Raw genomic sequence first — 19,344 nt, 5'->3', positions numbered from 1 at the left:
TTCTCAGTTTCTCACAGGAAGAGAGAGAGGAGGAAGGAGCAGGAAGAGGCCAGCAGCCTTCCTGTCCTGTGAGCAACAGCCCCAGTTCATCAGCTCTTCCCCCTTCTCTGCAATGCCCAGCCCAGAGGTGAGGCGGGAGGGGGTAGGGGGGGGCTGGGCAGATGTGAGGGAAAGAGGAAGCTAAGAATTAAGTGCTGGGCAGGGGTCAGGTTGATGTGGGAGTGAAAGCTGCTGCAGCAGGAGCAACAGTCACCTTTCCCAGTAAATCTGGGAGAGTGGGCAGACACATTGTCTCACACACACACCAGCAATGGGCAGGGAGAGTTCAAAAATCAAAAGACAGACCACAAAACACAATTTCTTTCTGACTTTCTTTAAAATCTCATGATTTGGGGACTATAACATGATTTTTGATGGCTTGAGGTTGGCAGTACTATGTACTTGTAACCTGATCCCTGCCTCAGAAACAGGCTTCCTGCTTCCCATGCAGCCTGTGCCCGGACTAGGTTAGATAATAAACCAAACATAGGCAGAAAGATCCTCTGTGTATGTAGTCCAGCCACTGCTGAGCTATAAGCCCTCCATTGGAGGCAAAGCCAGTCAAACTCCTGGGCTTGCCTGCCATTCCGTTCTGTGATACATCTGGAGAACAAACCAGTATCTACCAGCACTGTGGAGAATGAATAAAGCTTCCAGTTTACTCTGTCAGCCACTGGAATGGACAAACCATAAAAGAAACTGGCTCCCCCTGAGGAAGGGGCGGGCGGAATCTTCTGCTACCTATTGGTGCATCCCTGCACTAGAAAATACCATCACTTTTTGTACTGGGTGGGCCTTCAGGTCACAGTTAATTAGCTAAGAAATTCTGTGCACTTGCTGCCTGGTAATTTACTGCCATTAAGTTATATTGCTGATTCCACGGTCTTCCACTGGTACACCAGTGTGAAAGGAGAATCTGTTAATGGCACTGAAAGTTACACTAATTTCTGGTCCCTCAAATAGTTACCACATAATGAAGAGGAAAAAGGGGAGAAGGAGGAACAACTTATTTTAAGAGCTAAAAAGCTCCATCAGGGGGCTTGCTCTCTTCACAGCAGTGTTACTTAATGGCAGCATGTTACCAGGCAGTTTCTGCACAGAATGCTTTAACTAACTATGTACTTGAACGCCCAGTCAGTACAAGAAGTCATGTTATTTTCATTACATTTTCCCAACTGCAGTGATTAATAAAAAGGCCAATTGCTCAGCTCCCTGCAATTTCTTTTTCTAACTCTAGATTTTTTTCCCACTCGTGAAGGTGGTCCCGGCTCTGGCAAAGGAATCCAGTGTGAACAACTAGCACAGAAATACGGATTTACACATCTGTCTGCTGGTGACCTCCTCCGATGTGAATTAACATCATCATCAGAGAGGAGCAAACTGATCAAAGACATCATGGAATGTGGCGAACTGGTGCCTGGAGTAAGCTGCAGTTTCATTTGAAAAATAAAGGGGGAACCGGGTGTCCCTTAAAAAGTGTGGAAATAGGAAAGCTGCACTGGTATGTATTCCCATCTGAGGGGAAGTAAGCCTAGAGCTTGGTAGAGAGGATCCCTAATTCCCAGATATATGGCATTTCTCTTTCTTTTATATACTGGGGACATAGTTATCCCTTCTCACACCATACCCATAAATTCCCTATGGTAGATTAATTATTAAACACAGTGGGCCAGATTGCATGCTACACCTTGCAAGAGATGCAACACAGAAGTAGCAGCAAAGGGAACTTTATGCCACTTTTACCGCTTCCAAATTCTGGGCTAGTCCCAGATCTGGCATGGCCTTCAGTGTAAATAGGAGCATCCCTAGCAACTATTTTAATTTACATTAACTGCAATGGCTCCCTAAGGAACTGGCTGGCAGCCCAGAATAGCTGAGTGCCAACTGATGGGGAACGTGAAGAGTGTAGGGGCTGTTATTCCAGGCTGTGGCCAGGAAATCCCTCTGAACTGCAATAATTCCCAGATGTGGGGCAGAGGGGCGGGAGAGGTTCCCCCCACTTTACAGCATATGAGCAGCATAAAGGGCCAGGCTGCAGGCCAGAATCAGGGACACTATGATGTGCAGCAAGTGCAGTTAGATCAAGAGATGTGCGTTTTAATATAAGGCATCAAGAAATGCCGCCCATAGGAAATTAAAAGGAGTACTGGGTCTAGCTTAGTGTTGTTATCTTCCCCAGTTTGTCTGATGGGACAAACTCTCTTGTCATTTACAGCAAGATACCATGACATTGCACTGACACAATGTGATGCTGTGTCAAAATACAATCAGATTGTGAAGTATCATTATAATGTCATGAAGTTTCATGGTCCCCACAGTTCAGGGCAACTGCACCTGTATATCCCCTCAGTGACTGAGCAAGGGAATAGTCAGGCTTCCAGCCCCTCAGTTGTTGCCTTTCTGGATGGGGACCCATGTCTCTTTCCCTTCTGACTGGGGTATTTCCAGGCTGCACAGCTTCCTGCCTTCATTGTGTTATTTCCAGCACAGACAGGTTGCCCAGCGACACCTGCTTGCTTTCTCATCAGAGATGGTTAGGTGTAATTGCTACAGTTATAAGTTACCACACAGCACTTCCTATGCAAGCCTGCTTTATTCTTAAGGTAAAAACACTACAGAGAAAACATATTAAAAACAATAAAAGAACACACACACACACATGCTAATAAGCTTACCAGAATTAACTTTAACCCTAACATGGATTCTGACACGAGCAGTTCTTCAGCTCCTCACCTAAGGGGATTCTTTGTGGTTACCAGTTCTTCACAGCTTCAGCTTAGAACAAGCACCCAGTTTTATGGGACCTCAGTAGGTCCAGTCCTTTCAACCCTATGCTAATAACTGCGGCCCACATGGACCGGGGTCCTGTCCATTTGAAGGATCAGGAGAAAGGCCATCAGCCAGTTTAAAACCACGCTGTTTATCCAAAAACCATTTCTTTGCTTGTTGGTTCCTGAAGAATCTGATTTGAACTAGTATATACAGACCTTGGGGGGAGGGGTGTCAAAGGGCTGATAATGGTGGAATTATATTAGCATCCCCCCTCCCAACTAAAGAAGGTGCATAGGGTGCCATAGTAACACACACACACAACTGTATTTTAATGTATTAATTCAGTACAGTTTAACTTACTGCAGTAAAGTTTATCTTAATTCCATAAGGTTTGTTCAGGCTATTACAGGATAGTGTCTGTCTGTCACAGCCCCCAAATTGATTTTGAGACTCAGATATGACCCACAACAACAGCGCATCACAACAGGAAAGATCCTGGAAAATTCAGAACAGGATTTGTTCTGACCCTGGTTCTGGATTTGTGTAACATATCTGTTCCTGAGGGAAAGCAATTTCTCCCCATGGCAAACTATCCTCTCCCTGGGCAGCTAGGGGAAAAAAGGCCAGCTTTCAAGGGACCTGCTCGAAGCAAAGCAGAGTTATAGTACTTCCTGAAGACATAGGATTAAAGTCCATGTGTAAAAACTGAACCCTTTAAAGCAATATTTATTAATAACCAAAGAATTCTTTTTCTTCAATACAGGATATTGTTTTGGCACTACTGAAGGAAGCCATGATTGCCAGTTTAGGAGACACAAAGGGATTTCTTATTGATGGGTATCCACGGGATGTGAAACAAGGAGAAGAATTTGAATGCAAGGTGAACATCTAGTTATTTACCATCAGTGCTGATATTAAAATTCAACTTGCATCTGACTCACAAATCAGCTACTCGGGTCCCTAGTTTTAACAGATATGACTCTTTATAAGCCACTGTTCCAGTTTGTTGGCTAAGAGAGTAGAGCGTTGTTATTGACCACTGGGGATCTGGAATGCCAGCAATACAGTGAATCCAACTTGCTCCCCCAATTGTATGGTGTCTGCAGTGCCAGAAGAAATAAAAATTGATTTTAGCCATTTAAGTTACATTAAATATAGATACGAGCAATTCTGTTTAGTAAGACACTGCCATTCTGAGAGTCACTTTTCTCCCTATAGCTATACCTTCAGTTTGCTTGTGCTGCTACTGCATCTCTCATTGAAAGGCAGTGTGGCGTAATAGAATTTCAAGCACTATGAGATGCATGTATCATCATTATTAAGCGCTTTCTTTAGGTTGAGTCAGAGCTCTCAGTGCCTGCAACCATTGTGACTGAGCAAAGCACAGGCCAAATTATTGTGGTAGGCAACATGTTGAAATAATCATAAAAGAGCATTTTGCAAGTTTTTGTGTGGTAGTTTACAAAGATTAAGGAAGCTATTGATTTTTTCACTATGCACAAAGACTCACAGAGAAGTCTCAGTTATTGATTTCTCAGCTTGCAGAAAATATTCCATTCTCTCTAAATAAGTGCCTGCACTGAATTTGCACAAGCTCACTACCACTATGAAAAAGCAGAACTGGAGTGGCTGATTAGTTTATATCCTGGAGGAAAATAATAATTACGTATTCCATTATATTACACCTTCACTCTACACCATTGTCTTGTAACTGATTTAAAATGTTGTAAAGACTTATTGAGTCATCGAGTTCGTCCCATGAACCTTTAGTTACTTTATATAGATTCTGTTCATTACGAAAGAATCACAAAAGCCATAGGAGGTGGGAGAAATGGCTTCAGCACCCAGTCAAGGTAATTAGCAATAAAGCTGGGCAGGTCACAGATTCATTTTTGGTCCATTAGTGCCTCCCTGTGCACAAAATTAAGTAATTCTCCCATGTCTCTTTCCAATAGCATGTGCCAATTTAACAAAGAGACTCCCACAGAAATGTTCCCTCTCTGCCTCTGATAAGCTCCACATGCATTTGCATGTCTTTGCAGAGTTGGGAGGGCGGGGGGCAGGACTGGAGAAACTGTATCCAAGGGGAAAGGGGCAAAGGGCAGCACCACTGGACAAATAAACTTATAGTGATTGCACTTATTGGAAGTGACTATACCTGAAATAGGATCTGATTTCTTACTCAAATGAGTAGTTCTTTCTGATGCAAATAAAGTACTGAGTAGTATAAGTAAGCAAAGGTTTTCAGGCTCAACTGAGCAAAGGTTTTCAGGCTCAGGCTCCTACTCAGTATATTGATAGTTCATGTGTGTTTGATCTGTGTAACTTGAAATGGCGAACTTCCAGCTGAGACAAATTTAGCACAGCTCCTACAGGCTTGCCCAAAGGGGAGCTACCTGGTAGTGTTGAGCTGCCAACAGATCACCAAGGTCCCACTTCAAACCTCAGCCCTCTTAATGTGCAGAATGCACAGCCAGAGTCCAGTTACCTGATGAGGTGCCTGCAGTGGCCTAACTGAGTGAGTTCCACTCTCATATCTGGCCACCATTTAACTCACCCCTCACTAGGGTGACTGCCATTTCAAAATGCAAAAACAGGACAGATGCAGGAGCCCCACCCTCCCTCCATGACCCTGCCCCCCTGCTCCTCTTCTTCATTGGGAGGCCTCGCCCCCCAGCCAAGCCTGAGCCAGGCAGTGGTAATTGCTCTCCAGGGAGCCCAGGCCGCTGTTGGGAGACTCGGACCTTCCACCTGCCCAGGGTGGGTGCCAGGTTGTCCAACAACAGCCCCGAGCCTGTGACCCTGCCTCCCCCGTCTGTGCCACCCAGGGCAGGTGGAGGGTCCAGGGCTCCCCACAGTGGCCCAGGCTCCCTGGGTGGCTTTTACTACTGCCCGGCTTCTTGCCTGGACAGAGGTGGGGCCTCAGGTGGGAAGAGGAGGAGCATGGGGTGGGGCCTCATGGCAAGAGGGGGGCTAAGGCCCACCTCAGTCCACCCACCAGGAAGAGACTGGTGCCACCTTGGGCAGGCGTGGAGTGGCACCACAGGGAATCCAGGACAAATTCTGATCCGGGGCATTTGGACTGGGACTTGAAATGTACATTTCAGGACTCTCCTGCCCAGTTAGGGATTGGTGGTCACCCTACCCCTCACTGGCAGTTTTGGAGAGCTAACACCCAGATGGTGACATTAGAGGAAAATAAGGGAAGGGCACATCCTCAGAGGCCACCTGCTGCATAGCACTGCTACAGGAGGGACATCTGAAGGATCCATATGAGTGGTGAGAGATACAACAGCTAGAGACAGAAGATCAGATTCTGTACTGGGTCTCCAAGAGACACAACTCAGGGCAAGGGGAAACAAAGGTAGCTTTTGGGCTGCTGCAGGGGCTGAAATGGCCCTCAGTGTAACTTAGGCAGGCCTGGAGGCTCCTAACCTGCTGCCCACTCTTTGTGCCTATTACTTGAGGTGCAAGCCACAACGGCCTGAACAGTATGTGTCATGGCCCAACTCAGTGCCTGCTCTTGGGGAGTTTTCCCTCAGGCCCCTGTGGGCTGTTTGCAGCCCCTATTCATTGCCAGAGCAGCATGTAGGGACTGGACCAGAGGAAGGAATCGCTCCCAGAATTCCACAGATACTGTTTCCTGGATTAAGCTCTATGGGCATTGCAGGAGCCCACTGGTGGCTGTACAACACTGAATCCTTATCAGCTTCTGGAACAAAATATAAAGATCCAGATATTTATTACTTAGCTGAAAAATACTAGTCACCAAAGTCATCCCTGGTGTACCAACACTGAATCCACTTGAGTTCCACCAGGGGCAAATTTGGTTGTAGGTAACTCAGTAAATTTTTGAAACATTTTAAATTAGTCATGATTGATGATTAATGTCATTTTTTTCTTTTAAAGGGCATTTTAATAATATGTCCTCACCGCATTAAGTTTGAATGAATGACAAGAGGTGACATCAGGAATTTGGTGAGGCTGTATATATACAGCATATGTGAAAATCATTATGAGTATTAAAGATATATACTATTTAGAAAGCTTCAGAAATAGTTCTTATAGAAATAATTACAAAGCTTAGAAGCCCTAAACTAATTTCCTCATGAATCCATGCACCCCAGCACTAGTTCCCAGCCATCATATTCTCTCAGACATATTTTTTATTTTAAATGGAACTAGTATTACGCTCCTGTAGCTGTGAGAGGTGGGGTGGGGAGAATGCTGTTTATCAATAACTTAATGCTGCTCTCCTAAGATAGTGTAACCTGAAAGAGTAAATTACATAGGGACAGTTTGAGTAATATCTTACTCTGCAAGTAGCCCTATGGAAACATTCTAAAGACCCAATACATCAGAGTCAGTGAGAGTTGAGGGCACTCAGAAGCATCCTAGAATTGTTCCATATCCTGCACCATTGGGCATTGTGGGACAGTTTGTGCCTCCCTTATATGGAGCAGTACTGTCGAGCTCCTTTCTACAGTATCTGAGCACCTTCAGTTGTCAATGGATTTTATTCTCACTGCCCTCCTCCCCCTTTTGTGGTAAGAATGTATTATCCCATTTTTAAGATGGGGAACTGAGGCAGAGTGAGACTAAGGCCTTTCAAGGAAAGAAGATACTTTTTTTTAAATCATGTGGTAGCTAACATGTGGTAATTAATACATGGTAACATCCTAGCATGGATAAGACAGTTGTGGTTTTAACACATTAACAGTTCAACATAAATACAGTAGAACCTCAGAGTTATGGACACCTCAGGAATGGAGGTTGTTCGTAACTCTGAAATGCTTGTAACTCTGAACAAAACCTTTTGGTGATTCTTTCAAACGTTTACAACTGAACATTGACTTAATACAGCTTTGAAACGTTACTGCACAGAAGAAAAATGCCGCTTTTAACCATCTTAATTTAAATGAAAGAAGCACAGAAACAGTTTCCTTACCTTGTCAAATCTTTTTTTTTTTAAACTTTCCTTTTATTTTTTTTCTAAGTAGTTTAGGTTTAACACAGTATTGTACTGTATTAGCTTTTTTTTAATTTATTTTTATATTTTGGTCTCTGCTGCTGTCTGATTGTGTACTTCCGGTTCCAAATGAGGTGTGTGGTTAACTGGTCAGTTTGTAACTCTGGTGTTCATAAATCTGAAGTTCTACTGTACTAGGCTCCACCTGGTGTTTACCTCAATGTGTTAACATGTTAAAGCTACAGCCGTCTTGTTCACACTGGGATTTTATGGCATGTTGGCTAACGTGGTTATAAAACCTTTTTTCCTAATGTGGGTGTACCCCAAGTGACTCGCTCAATGTCACACAGAAAGCATGTGACAGAGCAGGGAACTGATGTGGTGTTTTCTGAGTCCCAATGTGCTATCCTAACCAGTGGCCCAGCCTATCCTACTATGAAAGTTATTCTAGGCAAGCACTGTAGATGTAGTAGGCACCAGCCCTAGTGAGTCACAGTAACCACTGAGATATATGGCTAAGTGAAAGGGTATTTTAAGGCTGTCAGGAAAGGGAAAGGCGGCTAATATCCTAGGTACTGAGGCTTAAACAGTTACAGTTCAAAGTGAACAATATTCGTTCCTGTTCGGGTCCCTGGAACAGTATAGTCGAGAGTCAGGGCCCTACAGGCCTAGTGCCTGGGGTGCCCTCTACAGTCCAGTTTTTGCTCCAAGCAAATAGGTGCTTGCAGATTTCTAAGCCAGGCTCAGTTAATTTCTCTCATTGGGGTTCCTCTACACTCGTGCCCTGCCCAGCCATTGCTGCTCCTCCATAAGTCCCACACAGAGCTGCATCCGCTAGTTACAGCCTGTTCCACGCATGGCTCTACATACAATTAGGGTTGCCAATTTAGGTTGGACGTATTCCTGGAGGTTTCATCACATGACACAATTGTTCATGAAAGATTACTTTTTAATTCCTGGAGACTCCAGGTCAATCCTGGAGGGTTGGCACCCCTACATACCAGTTCCAGGGGTTGACTCTCTGAATTCAGCTTCTTTCCAGCTCCCTGTTTGCCATGTGACCGCTGCTTCAACTTTCCTGCAGTTCCTCACTTTCCATACAACCACTGTTTCCAAACAGAGCCTGGAGTGGCAACTTCCTGATTCATGACCTTTTCCCTTACCTGGCCAGGAGGAAGAGGAATGTGCATTGGGGAAGGGGCTAATGGGAGTTGTAGTCCCTTGCTTAGTGGATGCATCACAGAATTCATAGTGCTCTAAATGTAGGAACCTGGTTGAATCCAAAGCAGCAGAAAAAGAGAGATTTGCATCATAGTCATGTTCCAAACAGGAATTTCAGGATTAGTTCTGGTATGTCTCTTGAGCATCAACTTTTGTGGGTCAGAGCTAGCACCAAGTCAAAAGTGATGCCAGCTCCAGCTGACATACAATGGTGAATCCACAGCAGAGTGCTCCACTGTTTTGGAAGAAAGGTCGAGTGGAAGGGAGGAGATTTGGGGAGAGCTCGTTTTACAATATGTACATTTTGCTAGCTGCTGCTCCCATACTTGGAAAAAGTTGCCCAATGTGCTTCTAGAAATGACAAGGAATTATTTCGTCTTTGCAGTGTTGGAATCATTTCACTGTTCACAAACACTCCTTTGGTTGTCTTGACAACAAAGCTTATAGCAGTCTTTATTCTGGGATGGAGATGCTACTCTCACTTTGGAAGCCATTCTTAAATGTACTGAACCTAAGGTCATTTTCTTCTGTTGGCTCTTTAGTTTTCTCCATTATCTGTGATGAACCTGAGAGAGAAGAGCATTTACCAAGGAATCTCAGAAATTAGGTCCCTTTTAATTTATAACAGAAAGCCTTACAGACCCAATTCAGGAAGGTGCTGAGACCCTCTGATAAGGTGCTGAGCACCTTCAATCCATATAATGTCAATGGGAGTTGAGGGCACTCAGTACCTCACTGTGACAGCCTGCAGATGTGGCATATGTAGCTGTATAATCAATATGATTTTGTTTTCTGTGTACCACACCTTTAAATCCCTAGGATTCTGTTGTCTGTTTTGCAGGACAGAGTTGAAGCAGCACGTTACTGAGGACACGCACACATTGTTCTTTCTTGTTGTTTCCATTAATTTGGAATAAAAATTACTCAGACTGAAAGTATAACTGCTGTATATATATTGAAAAACATAATACCAGAGAGTAGGTGAGTTTATATGCAGTCTCAGCAGAATCACATGGATTTTCAAAAGTAAAATATACCTGGTTTACCATCCCAGGTAACATAGTTACCTATCAGTCAGCTGAGCCCTTGATATCCTCTTTATAAAAGTTACATCATGGCTGTACTGAAGTTAGAGGAATTACTCCAGATTGACACCATCATAACTGTGGGCAGACTCTGGCCCATTTATCTTGCTTTGGATTTGGAGGGAACATTAACCCATGAATAACTTAGCCACAAGTGGGCAATGTGGGCATTTACTTTAGGCACAGATAGTATTGGTGTAGTTCTGCATCTCTTGATAACAACTTGTCATATTTAAAACTACTTCTGGACCCTTTCATTTTAAATCCAAGAAGACAACATTGCAGGCAGTGCTGCCATTAGTCTTTCCTTGGTTATGCTGAAAAGCCCTAGGAATGAAAGCCTGTCATGGGACTGTCCCACTGCTAGAGAGCGAGGCTCCCATAGCATAAGACCAGATGTTACAGCTGAGCCTTAGCTGCCTCTTAGAAATTCAGTACGTAAGGAAGCAGAAAAACAGGCTGAACTGTTCATAGTCCAAGCCACCTCCCTTATTTTTCAGCCACTGTGAATATTTACCTTTAAAAACTTACCTTTAAGGTACTGCCTGCTTAAAAGAATGGACTCCAGGAGAGCATCTTTCTTTCTGGGAGGTCCACATATCAGTCATCTGAGGCTCTTTTACAGCCAATGATAAAGCTCTCTAGCTCCTGGTCACTAATGAAATCAATGGCCACTTTTTCCTAGAGAGAAGCCCTCCAAATCCCTGCTGGGATGGAAAAGAATAGAGAGCATATTTAATTGTCTGTCCCTTTCAAAGAACTTCAGACATATGTGGATGGAGATCATATCTGACATTCTCATTATGTGTGTTGGTCATTAAAAAGCTAAGGCACAAAATGAGTTACACCAAGCAAGGGACATAAAAGGCAATAAGAAGAGTTTATTAAAATACATTAAGAGCGAGAGAAAGACAAAGGAAAGTGTAGGATTTCAGGTCTCTCTAGTGGAGAAAGAGAGCTAATAACTGATGACATCAAGAAGGCTGAGATTTTTAATGCTTATTTTGCTTCAGTCTTCACTAAAAGGGTTAGTGGTGACAGCTACTCAACACAATTAATATTACTACAAGAGAAAAGGAACACAAGCCAAAATTAGGAAACAGTAGTTTAAAGGATATGTATATAAGTTAAATGTTTTCAAGTTGGCAGGCCTGATGAAATTCATCCTAGTGTACTTAAGGAACTAGCTGAAGCAATCTCGGAACCATTAGCAATTATCTTCAAAAACTCATGGAAGATGGGTGAGGTTCCAGAGAACTGGAGAAGAGCAAACATAGTACCTATCTTTAAAAAGGGGAACAAAGAAGAGCTAGGGAATTATAGACAAGTTGGCCTAATTTCAATACCTGGAAAGATACTGGAACAAATTCTTAATCAATTTGTAAGCACCTAGAGGATAATAGGGTTATAAGTAATAGCCAGAATGGATTTGTCAAGAACAAATCCTGACAAACAAACAATTTCCTTTTTTGATGGGGTTACTGGCCTAGTGGATGGGGGGGAAGCAGTAGACAAGATATATTGTGATTTTTTAGTAAGGCTTTTGGCACAGTCTGACATGCGATTCTCGTAAACAAACTAGGAAAATGTGGTCTAGATTATATTACTATAAAATGGATGCACAGTTGGTTGAAAGATAATACTCAAAGAGTAGTTCAGCAGTGGTTTGCTGTCAAACTGGAAGGACGTATCTAGTGGATTCACACAGGGATCTGTCTTGGGTCTGGTACTATTCAATATTTTCATTAATGAATGAGGTAATGGAGGAGAGAGTACACTTAAGAATTTACAAATGGTACCATGCTGGGAGAGATTGCAAGCACTTTGGAGGACAGAATTAGAATTCAAAACAACCTTGACAAATTGGAGAATTGGTCTGAAATCAACAAGATGAAATTCAGTACAGATAAATGCAAAATACTACTCTTAGAAAGGCAAATGAAATGCACACACACAAGGTAGGGAATAACTTGGCTAGGCAGTAGTACTGCAGAGAAAAGGATCCAGGAGTTATAATGGATCACAAATGAATATGAGTCAGCAATGTGATGCAGTTGCAAAAAAGGGTAATATTCTGGGGTGTATTAACAGGAGTTGTATGTAAGATATGGGAGTTAACTGTCCCACTCTACTCAGCACTGGGAAGGCCTCAACTGTAGTATCATGTCCAGTACTGGGCACCACACTTAGGCCAGAGGAGAGCAACATAGGTGGTAAGAGGTTTAGAAAATCTGACCTATTAGGAAAAGTTAAAACAACTGGGCATGTTTAGTCTAGAGGGGGAAAAAAAAGACTAAGGTATGACCTGATAACAGCTTTCAAAAATGCTAAGGGCTGTTATAAAGAGGATAGTGATCAATTGTTCTCCATGTCCATTGAAGGTAGGACAAGAAGTAATGTGATTATTTAGCACAGGAGATTTCGGTTAGATATTAGCAAAACTTTCAAACTATAAGGGTAGTTAAGTTCTGAAGTAGGCTTCCAAGGGAGGTTATAGAATCTCCCTCACTGGAGGTTTTTAAAAACAGGTTAGACAAACACCTGTCAAGGATGGTTTAGGTTTACTTGGTCCTGCATCAGCGCAACGGGCTGGACTTGATGACCCATTGAGATCCCTTTCAGCTCTACATTTCTATGATTTTATGATCTCCATGCAGTTTATTGCATAGTAGGCTCAGTCCTACAGTTCTTGCTCAGACAAAATTCAGTGTCAATGGGAGTTTTTGGCTGAGCAGGCTGCAGGATAATGTGCACTGCAGCTTTCTTAACCCAACATGTAGAGAAACATCCATGACTGCCCTTTACAATTAATTACTGGGAGTCATCCTCAGAATTTTTGTAAGGCTCTCACACACACACACACACAATATTTTATAACATGGGAACAGTGTGACCTGCCTGGGTTGGTTTTTTCCTCTTATTTTTACAGCTTCTTTTCCAGCTGGGAACAAGTAAATGCATATAATATAATCTTCTATTTAATTCAGAAATTGACTGTCTTTGCCATGTCCCAAGAATGAAAAAAGAAAAACCCACACAAACCTGTTTCATTTTGCCGTGGTTCACTTGCGCCTCCCTTGGAAAAGCCTCCCCAGGGAAGGCAGCTTCACAGTTTGAGAAGCACACAATGCTAGGTTTCTTCTTATATGAGTTAGAAATAAATCATCTCTGCATAAATCAAAGTGATATAACACATCTCTCTGTTTATACTGGAGCCATAGGGATGGAGAGTTACATCTCAAGTAGACCCAGGCAAATACTGCAGTAAAGTATCTATGAACATTTGTTAGAGTAAATGCAGTGAATTACATTGGATGGCATTCTTAAATCCCTTATTGACTGTATAATTGCTATTCAGGCAGGGTTTTGTTGACATAAACATTTGGGGACATTTATACACAAGATTATGTGTGTTTGTATACAGTTCTTTTATTTGCATGCAATTACACATGTTCATGTGAAACCACCTAGTTGCACTTGAAACTATCCAAGTTATAGTCATCCAATCATGGAATTAAAAACAATACCATGTGATTAGTCACAAAGCTTGACCAGCAAACACTGAATACTTATAGTGGGCACTCCAGAAACTGGAGTGTGTTTGCATAAAGCATTTGTTGGATAATTGCAAATAGCAAACAAATTCTCGAAGCCCTAGTCTGGTTCTTAGCTTGTAATTACTTCAGGGCTAGGCCTGTATCTTTGTATGTGTTTGCCCTAACACAGGAAGGCCATTGTCCTGACTGAGGCCTCTGCTGTATAACACAATTATTTGTTAATAATCATAGAATATCAGGGTTAGAAGGGACCTCAGGAGGTCATCTAGTCCAACCCCGGACCAATCCCCAATTTTTGCCCCCGATCCCTAAATGGCCCCTTCAAGGATTGAACTCACAACCCTGAGTTTAGCAGGCTAATGGTCAAACCACTGAGCTATCCCTCCTCCCTAATAATCTACCTGCTGGCAAATCACAAATAGAAGAGGGGCTAAATTCATTGAATAACTTGTTTGCTGAAGAGAGTTGGTCTTGCTTTAATTATATGACTAATCAGATAGCTTATCTGAAAAAATTTGGGTTAATAAACAAAACCAGATTTTTGCAGCCCTGCATTTGGACTAATTATTGTTTCTCTGCTTCTGTAGATTGGGGAGCCAAAACTTGTGCTCTGCCTGGACTGCTCCACTGAGACCATGAGCAATCACCTTTTGAACACTGATGATGCCGAAACTGTCATGAAACAAATTGAAACGTACTACCAAGCAACCGAGCCCATGATTGCATATTATGAAAAGAAGACACAGTTATGCAAGGTAAATTACTTAACTTTTGAATTAAGCTATTGTTCTCCTCTTCCATTATGTGAATGGTGTTTCAGGATTAGTGATGGAAGGACCATTTATAAACTGCGCTCAATTCCTGCCAGCCTCCCACAGAGCTCATATTCTGATTTGATTTCATCTTTCTCTTGCTTGATTTATTTTCTCCTGCGCACAGACTGGCATCGGCAATTTCAAATAGTCTCTGTAAAATACACTGTTACTTTCAAACACCAAGTGGAGCAGCCTGCATTATGCAACTTCTGCAATCAAATGTCTGACTTCTGGAAAACAATTTTAAAGCATAAAAAGGCAGATTCACCTAGAATACCATGCAGCACCACAAACCATAGCATCTTCTCCTATTAAAATCTTTTATTTAAAAAAATCTGTGTATACTTCTCTGCATGGTCACCCAGGACCCAGGGTAGCATAAATAACCTTAGTGTGACATCTAAACCTCCCTCCTGTGCAGAACTGAACACACACCTCCACACCAGGTTTACATAGCCCATTAGGGACAGATCTTCAGCTGGTGTAAATGGCATAGGGCCACTAATTTCAATAGAGCCACATCTTTTTACACTTGCTGAGGATCTGACCCTCATAGCGTGACTTTAGTTTAAGTAAAAAGAATGAATAAGCAGCACTTTGTAGAGCTGCAAGAGGAAAACAAATATAAGTTTATTGATTGATGTTGATGTGCCTTGGAATACAATGGTCACCCCCCCTCCCCCCACATTCACAGATCACCTTAAAGGAGGACAGAAAGAAGTTCCGAATCATGCATAGCCCAGGGTTCCCCAGTCACTCATTTGTGCCTTGACCTGGGGCCAGATTCGTTCTTGCTGGCACTGGGAAGTAAATTACATCTTCCAGTTCCATCTTGGGTCCCTGCACCCAGGAAAGGGCCAGTGGTGATATCAATGATGTCAATTCCACCTGAGGACCCCCCCCAGCCCCACAGGGCAAAAGCCCCAAACCCCACCACTCTGCCACAGGGCAGAAGCTCTGAGCTCCCCCTGCCCCAGTTTGTTAGGTGGAGAGTGGAGTGAGGATGCGGGGGGCTCCACGAACCGCGCTTTAATTGTAAAAGAGCCGCATGCGACTCAAGAGCAGAGGTTTGGCCACCCCTGTACTATGTGAACAAAAAATTGTAGTGGATAAAATAATAACACTTGGTCAGTCGTTTTGCTGTGAGAGTAATATATAGTAAATGAATGAATTCACATGGCTGGCGCTCTTTTGGGTAATGTTGATTGCTCCTGAACCACGGAGATCTGACAGGTTTCAGAGTAGCAGCCGTGTTAATCTATATCTGCAAAAAGAAAAGGAGTACGTGTGGCACCTTAGAGACTAACCAATTTATTTGAGCATAAGCTTTCATGAGCTACAGCTCACTTCATTGGAATGCATCCGATGAAGTGAGCTGTAGCTCACGAAAGCTTATGCTCAAATAAATTGGTTAGTCTCTAAGGTGCCACACGTACTCCTTTTCTTACTGAGATCTGAGTATCACTGGTGGAGGGGAAATTTGCAATTTGCAGGGCATGGGTTTTGCTTTCTCACTCATACCAAGTTGCAATATATTATTCAGACTGCTGTGTGCTGCTCTGTGGCAGGGCTAGGGGTTTCTGCCCTGGAGGGAGGGAGGTCTCAGGTGGAAATGGCATCATTGATATCACCACTGGCACACTTGTGTGCTCTCTGAGATAGAGAAGTGGAGTGGAAGTCAGGTGAAAAATAGAAAAATCCAATACTACTTCTGATCACAACTTCCTTGTATTCTAGATCAAGGAATTTGTCACAGGCTTTGTTACTTTATGGATCTAGCTATGTGTACAGGATAGAGTCTTTCTGTAAAAGCATTTCGAGATATGTATTTTGTATACTTGCATTTTATTTTAAACATAACTCACGTTTTCACCCTTAGGAACCTAGTTCATTCTTAGGTGGGAAGGAGCCATTAGAAGGGCGCTGTGTGCAGGGAAGGAGGGAGGGTTTCTGGCCAGTGTATTGGGACTTAAAGGTGAAACAAGTCCTACTCCACCTCACTGATGCTGGGAAACCCCTCCTGCTCAGGCCTGTGCTCTCAACAGATGAAATTCGCTGCTGTGCTAAGGGCCCACACAAAATGTATGCCCCTTTAAATCTGACAAACCCTATTTTGAGGGATTGGGAAGGATTTAAAAGGGCATAGGGTGGGATTTGAAAAGGTGTTTAAGGGGCCCAAATCCCACCCAGCTCCCTTAGGCTGCTTTGAAAATCACAGTTGTCTTTATTTTTAAATGCAGCCTGCCTCAGTACATGACCAAATACTGCTTGTGCTTTTACTTGCAGGGAGATTAGCAATCTTACTTAAATGTTCCATGGTGCAGCTCTCAGGAGCATAAGGATGCAGCACTTCTAAAAGAGCCAGCCTTTGCGTTGGCACAGAGCAAAAAGACAGAGTTGTCAACTGGCTTGTCAAAGAGAAGACTATTTTTATTTGGTTTCAACATTTGGAAGTGAATTTAAGGCTGAGACACGGGGTCAGAGTGGCAGCCCTGGCACCCGAGTCCCCCCATTTAGCCACAGAACAGGTACAGTGCGGGGCAGTCACAGTACAAGCTTCCCTCCACTTCGCAGCTCACCAGCTCTTCAGTCAGGAACTGGAGGGGCTACGTGTGCACGGGAGAAATTCACCTTGGCGCAAAAGGCCAGCACAAGGCCTAGAGTGCCCTCAATTGGTACATCACCCCACGGCCCAGGGATGTGTTTCAGCTTGAGTGAGAGGAGAGGTGGGTGCATTTCAACTGCCTGAAGTTTACATGTGAGCAGGTTCCAAACTTCCCTTTTGTCTTCTGAAATTTCTTACTGACTGCCCAGTACTGCCTCCCGAGTCTCTGGTTATAATGTCTCGTTTACTTGGTACAGAGTCAAGAATCTGTTTGCTATATTTTTGTGTATTTAATTTTGTTTTTAAAAAGTCCTTTCTTCCACTAAACAATTAGTCCCCGCGTTCTATTATATCACCGATAGAGGACTGTATCAGTCACCTAATAAGGCCAAGTGCCCTCTGCCCCCTTAATGTAGTAATGGGGGGGCGTTAAAAAAAAATAAACAAGTTGTGTGCCAGTCACTGCCACCTGCTCAACCATCTACTTTATGTTTCATCCCTACCTTGCCTCTAGCTGTTCACTGCCCAGTTAGGGTGCAGACTCGTTGGGGGATAGGGAATCAATATAAATACATAAATAAACAACAGGATTCTTGCCAGCCTCAGCCATTAACTGTATCCATAGCTTTCACTCCACCCAAAAATGCATTCCTAGAACATTTGTCACTCCCGTTGATAGTCTCTCTTTCTCCCTTTACTTGGTCTTATTAGTGTTCATGGTCTTGCTGTTGAAAGGAACAGACACACACAGCGCATTATCACATCCTAGCAATGGTTTCTTACTGTTTTCTCCAGCTCCTACATGTAGGTTTTCCAAACACTTTGTAGTTTGCCCCTCTTTAGGTCACTCTGACAAAGGATATGAATGTAGCTCACCCTGTTTAGTGGTTTAAGTCTGAGCTGAAAATGTTTTCTTTGTGGGCTAGACTTGTTAGTCTTTGTTTTGAAGAGTCACTTTCCCTACTGCTGTATAGCACCATGATACATGGGAACGGCCCTCTATGAATGAGTGACAGATCACTTTCCTGGCTCATGTAATCTTTGGCCAGCAAGGGTGCCAATTAAATGTCAGTTAGGTGGGGAAGGTAGAGATGTGGACCATCAAGTAGGGGCACCATATTTTATAAAGAGCCCAAACATCAAACCTTAGTTTGTTCATTAACTGCATTAGATTTACTGTTAGAACATTTGTGGAAGGAGCCTTAAGGACCTTATGGAGACCAAGAACCTTTGGAGTCAATAGGATTCTTGAAATGATGATTCGACAGTGTCAGATTATTGTGGCCGGAAGGTCAGGTCTCCATTTGAAGTCACTCTTTGAACAAAAGATAACTGCTAACTGCTTCTATTCAGCAACTAAGGCCCTGCACCCAACAAAGATATTGGAATCTTAATATGCAAATGATTCCCACTGTCTGTGAACCTGACAGGAATAAATGGTTTCAGAGTAACAGCCGTGTGATAGTGAACCTTTCGAAAGCTCAGCTGAGCAGAGGCACAGGGAGTGTGCCACATTGATGTGCAGTTTCAAAAGAAATCTAATCAGAGAGAATAAAGGGGATAGAATTGAAGGGGTTTGGGGGTTTAGTTTGTTTGTTTCTAATCTGCACATTTTCCATTCGAGCAGATAGCTTCCAAACCCTATTCTGGGCGTCAAAGTGACTGTAACGGTGGGATAGAAGTTTTTCCATTTAAGGAATTTAAAATCTTGGTATTAGAGGCAATTCAGTTCTCTATGATCCCTACCATGTGTGACGCAGTGCACCCAGCTGGTAACGACGACTACAGATTGTTTTTACAGATTATTCCTATCCTACATGTAAGTGCAGAAAGTACTTTTGAAAGGAACAAAGACTAACTTCCTTAATACAGAAGCATTCATGCTGTCGAGTGTTGTTTTTCAGAAATACAAAGCTGCTGCACTATTTTAATTCAGAAAGCTGATATAAATTTGCAGTTAACTATTGAACTATGTCATTTTGGGGTAGCTGCTTGTTATGGCAGAAAAACAGAAAAGTGAAAAATTTCATAACAAAAACGCAAAAGTCAAGGTTTAGTTACAATAAGAAAACTCATGGCAACAGTCAATCCCAGGTGCACGAACTAACTTATGGAACCATACTCACATTTATTATGTGTGATAGCCACATGTGAATCCAAATTAGGTGCTTCTTTTAGAAAGGGCTGTATAAACAAAGACACAATTTAGGCTGCAGGCTGCATCTCAGGAGCACTGCAGCACACATGTAGGCTAAAATTGTATGCTAAAAGGTTTTAGAGC

General features: G+C 42.9%; 1 protein-coding gene across 1 annotated transcript in view; it reads left to right on the top strand.

The window, feature by feature from the left end:
- Positions 1 to 19,344, top strand: part of AK5 (adenylate kinase 5) — a 148,420-nt gene that overhangs the window by 122,740 nt on the left and 6,336 nt on the right. The window contains exons 11-13 of the mRNA XM_084637817.1: positions 1,298 to 1,461; positions 3,575 to 3,691; positions 14,231 to 14,398. Coding sequence (XP_084493943.1) covers positions 1,298 to 1,461; positions 3,575 to 3,691; positions 14,231 to 14,398 — 449 coding nt within the window. The remainder of the gene's footprint in view (positions 1 to 1,297; positions 1,462 to 3,574; positions 3,692 to 14,230; positions 14,399 to 19,344) is intronic.

The sequence above is a fragment of the Lepidochelys olivacea genome (assembly GCF_965140295.1).
Source record: "Lepidochelys olivacea isolate rLepOli2 genome assembly, chromosome: 8".
Classification (NCBI taxonomy): domain Eukaryota; kingdom Metazoa; phylum Chordata; order Testudines; family Cheloniidae; genus Lepidochelys; species Lepidochelys olivacea.
Note: the sequence above shows the minus strand (reverse complement) of the source record. Positions and strands in the feature narration are given on the sequence as shown.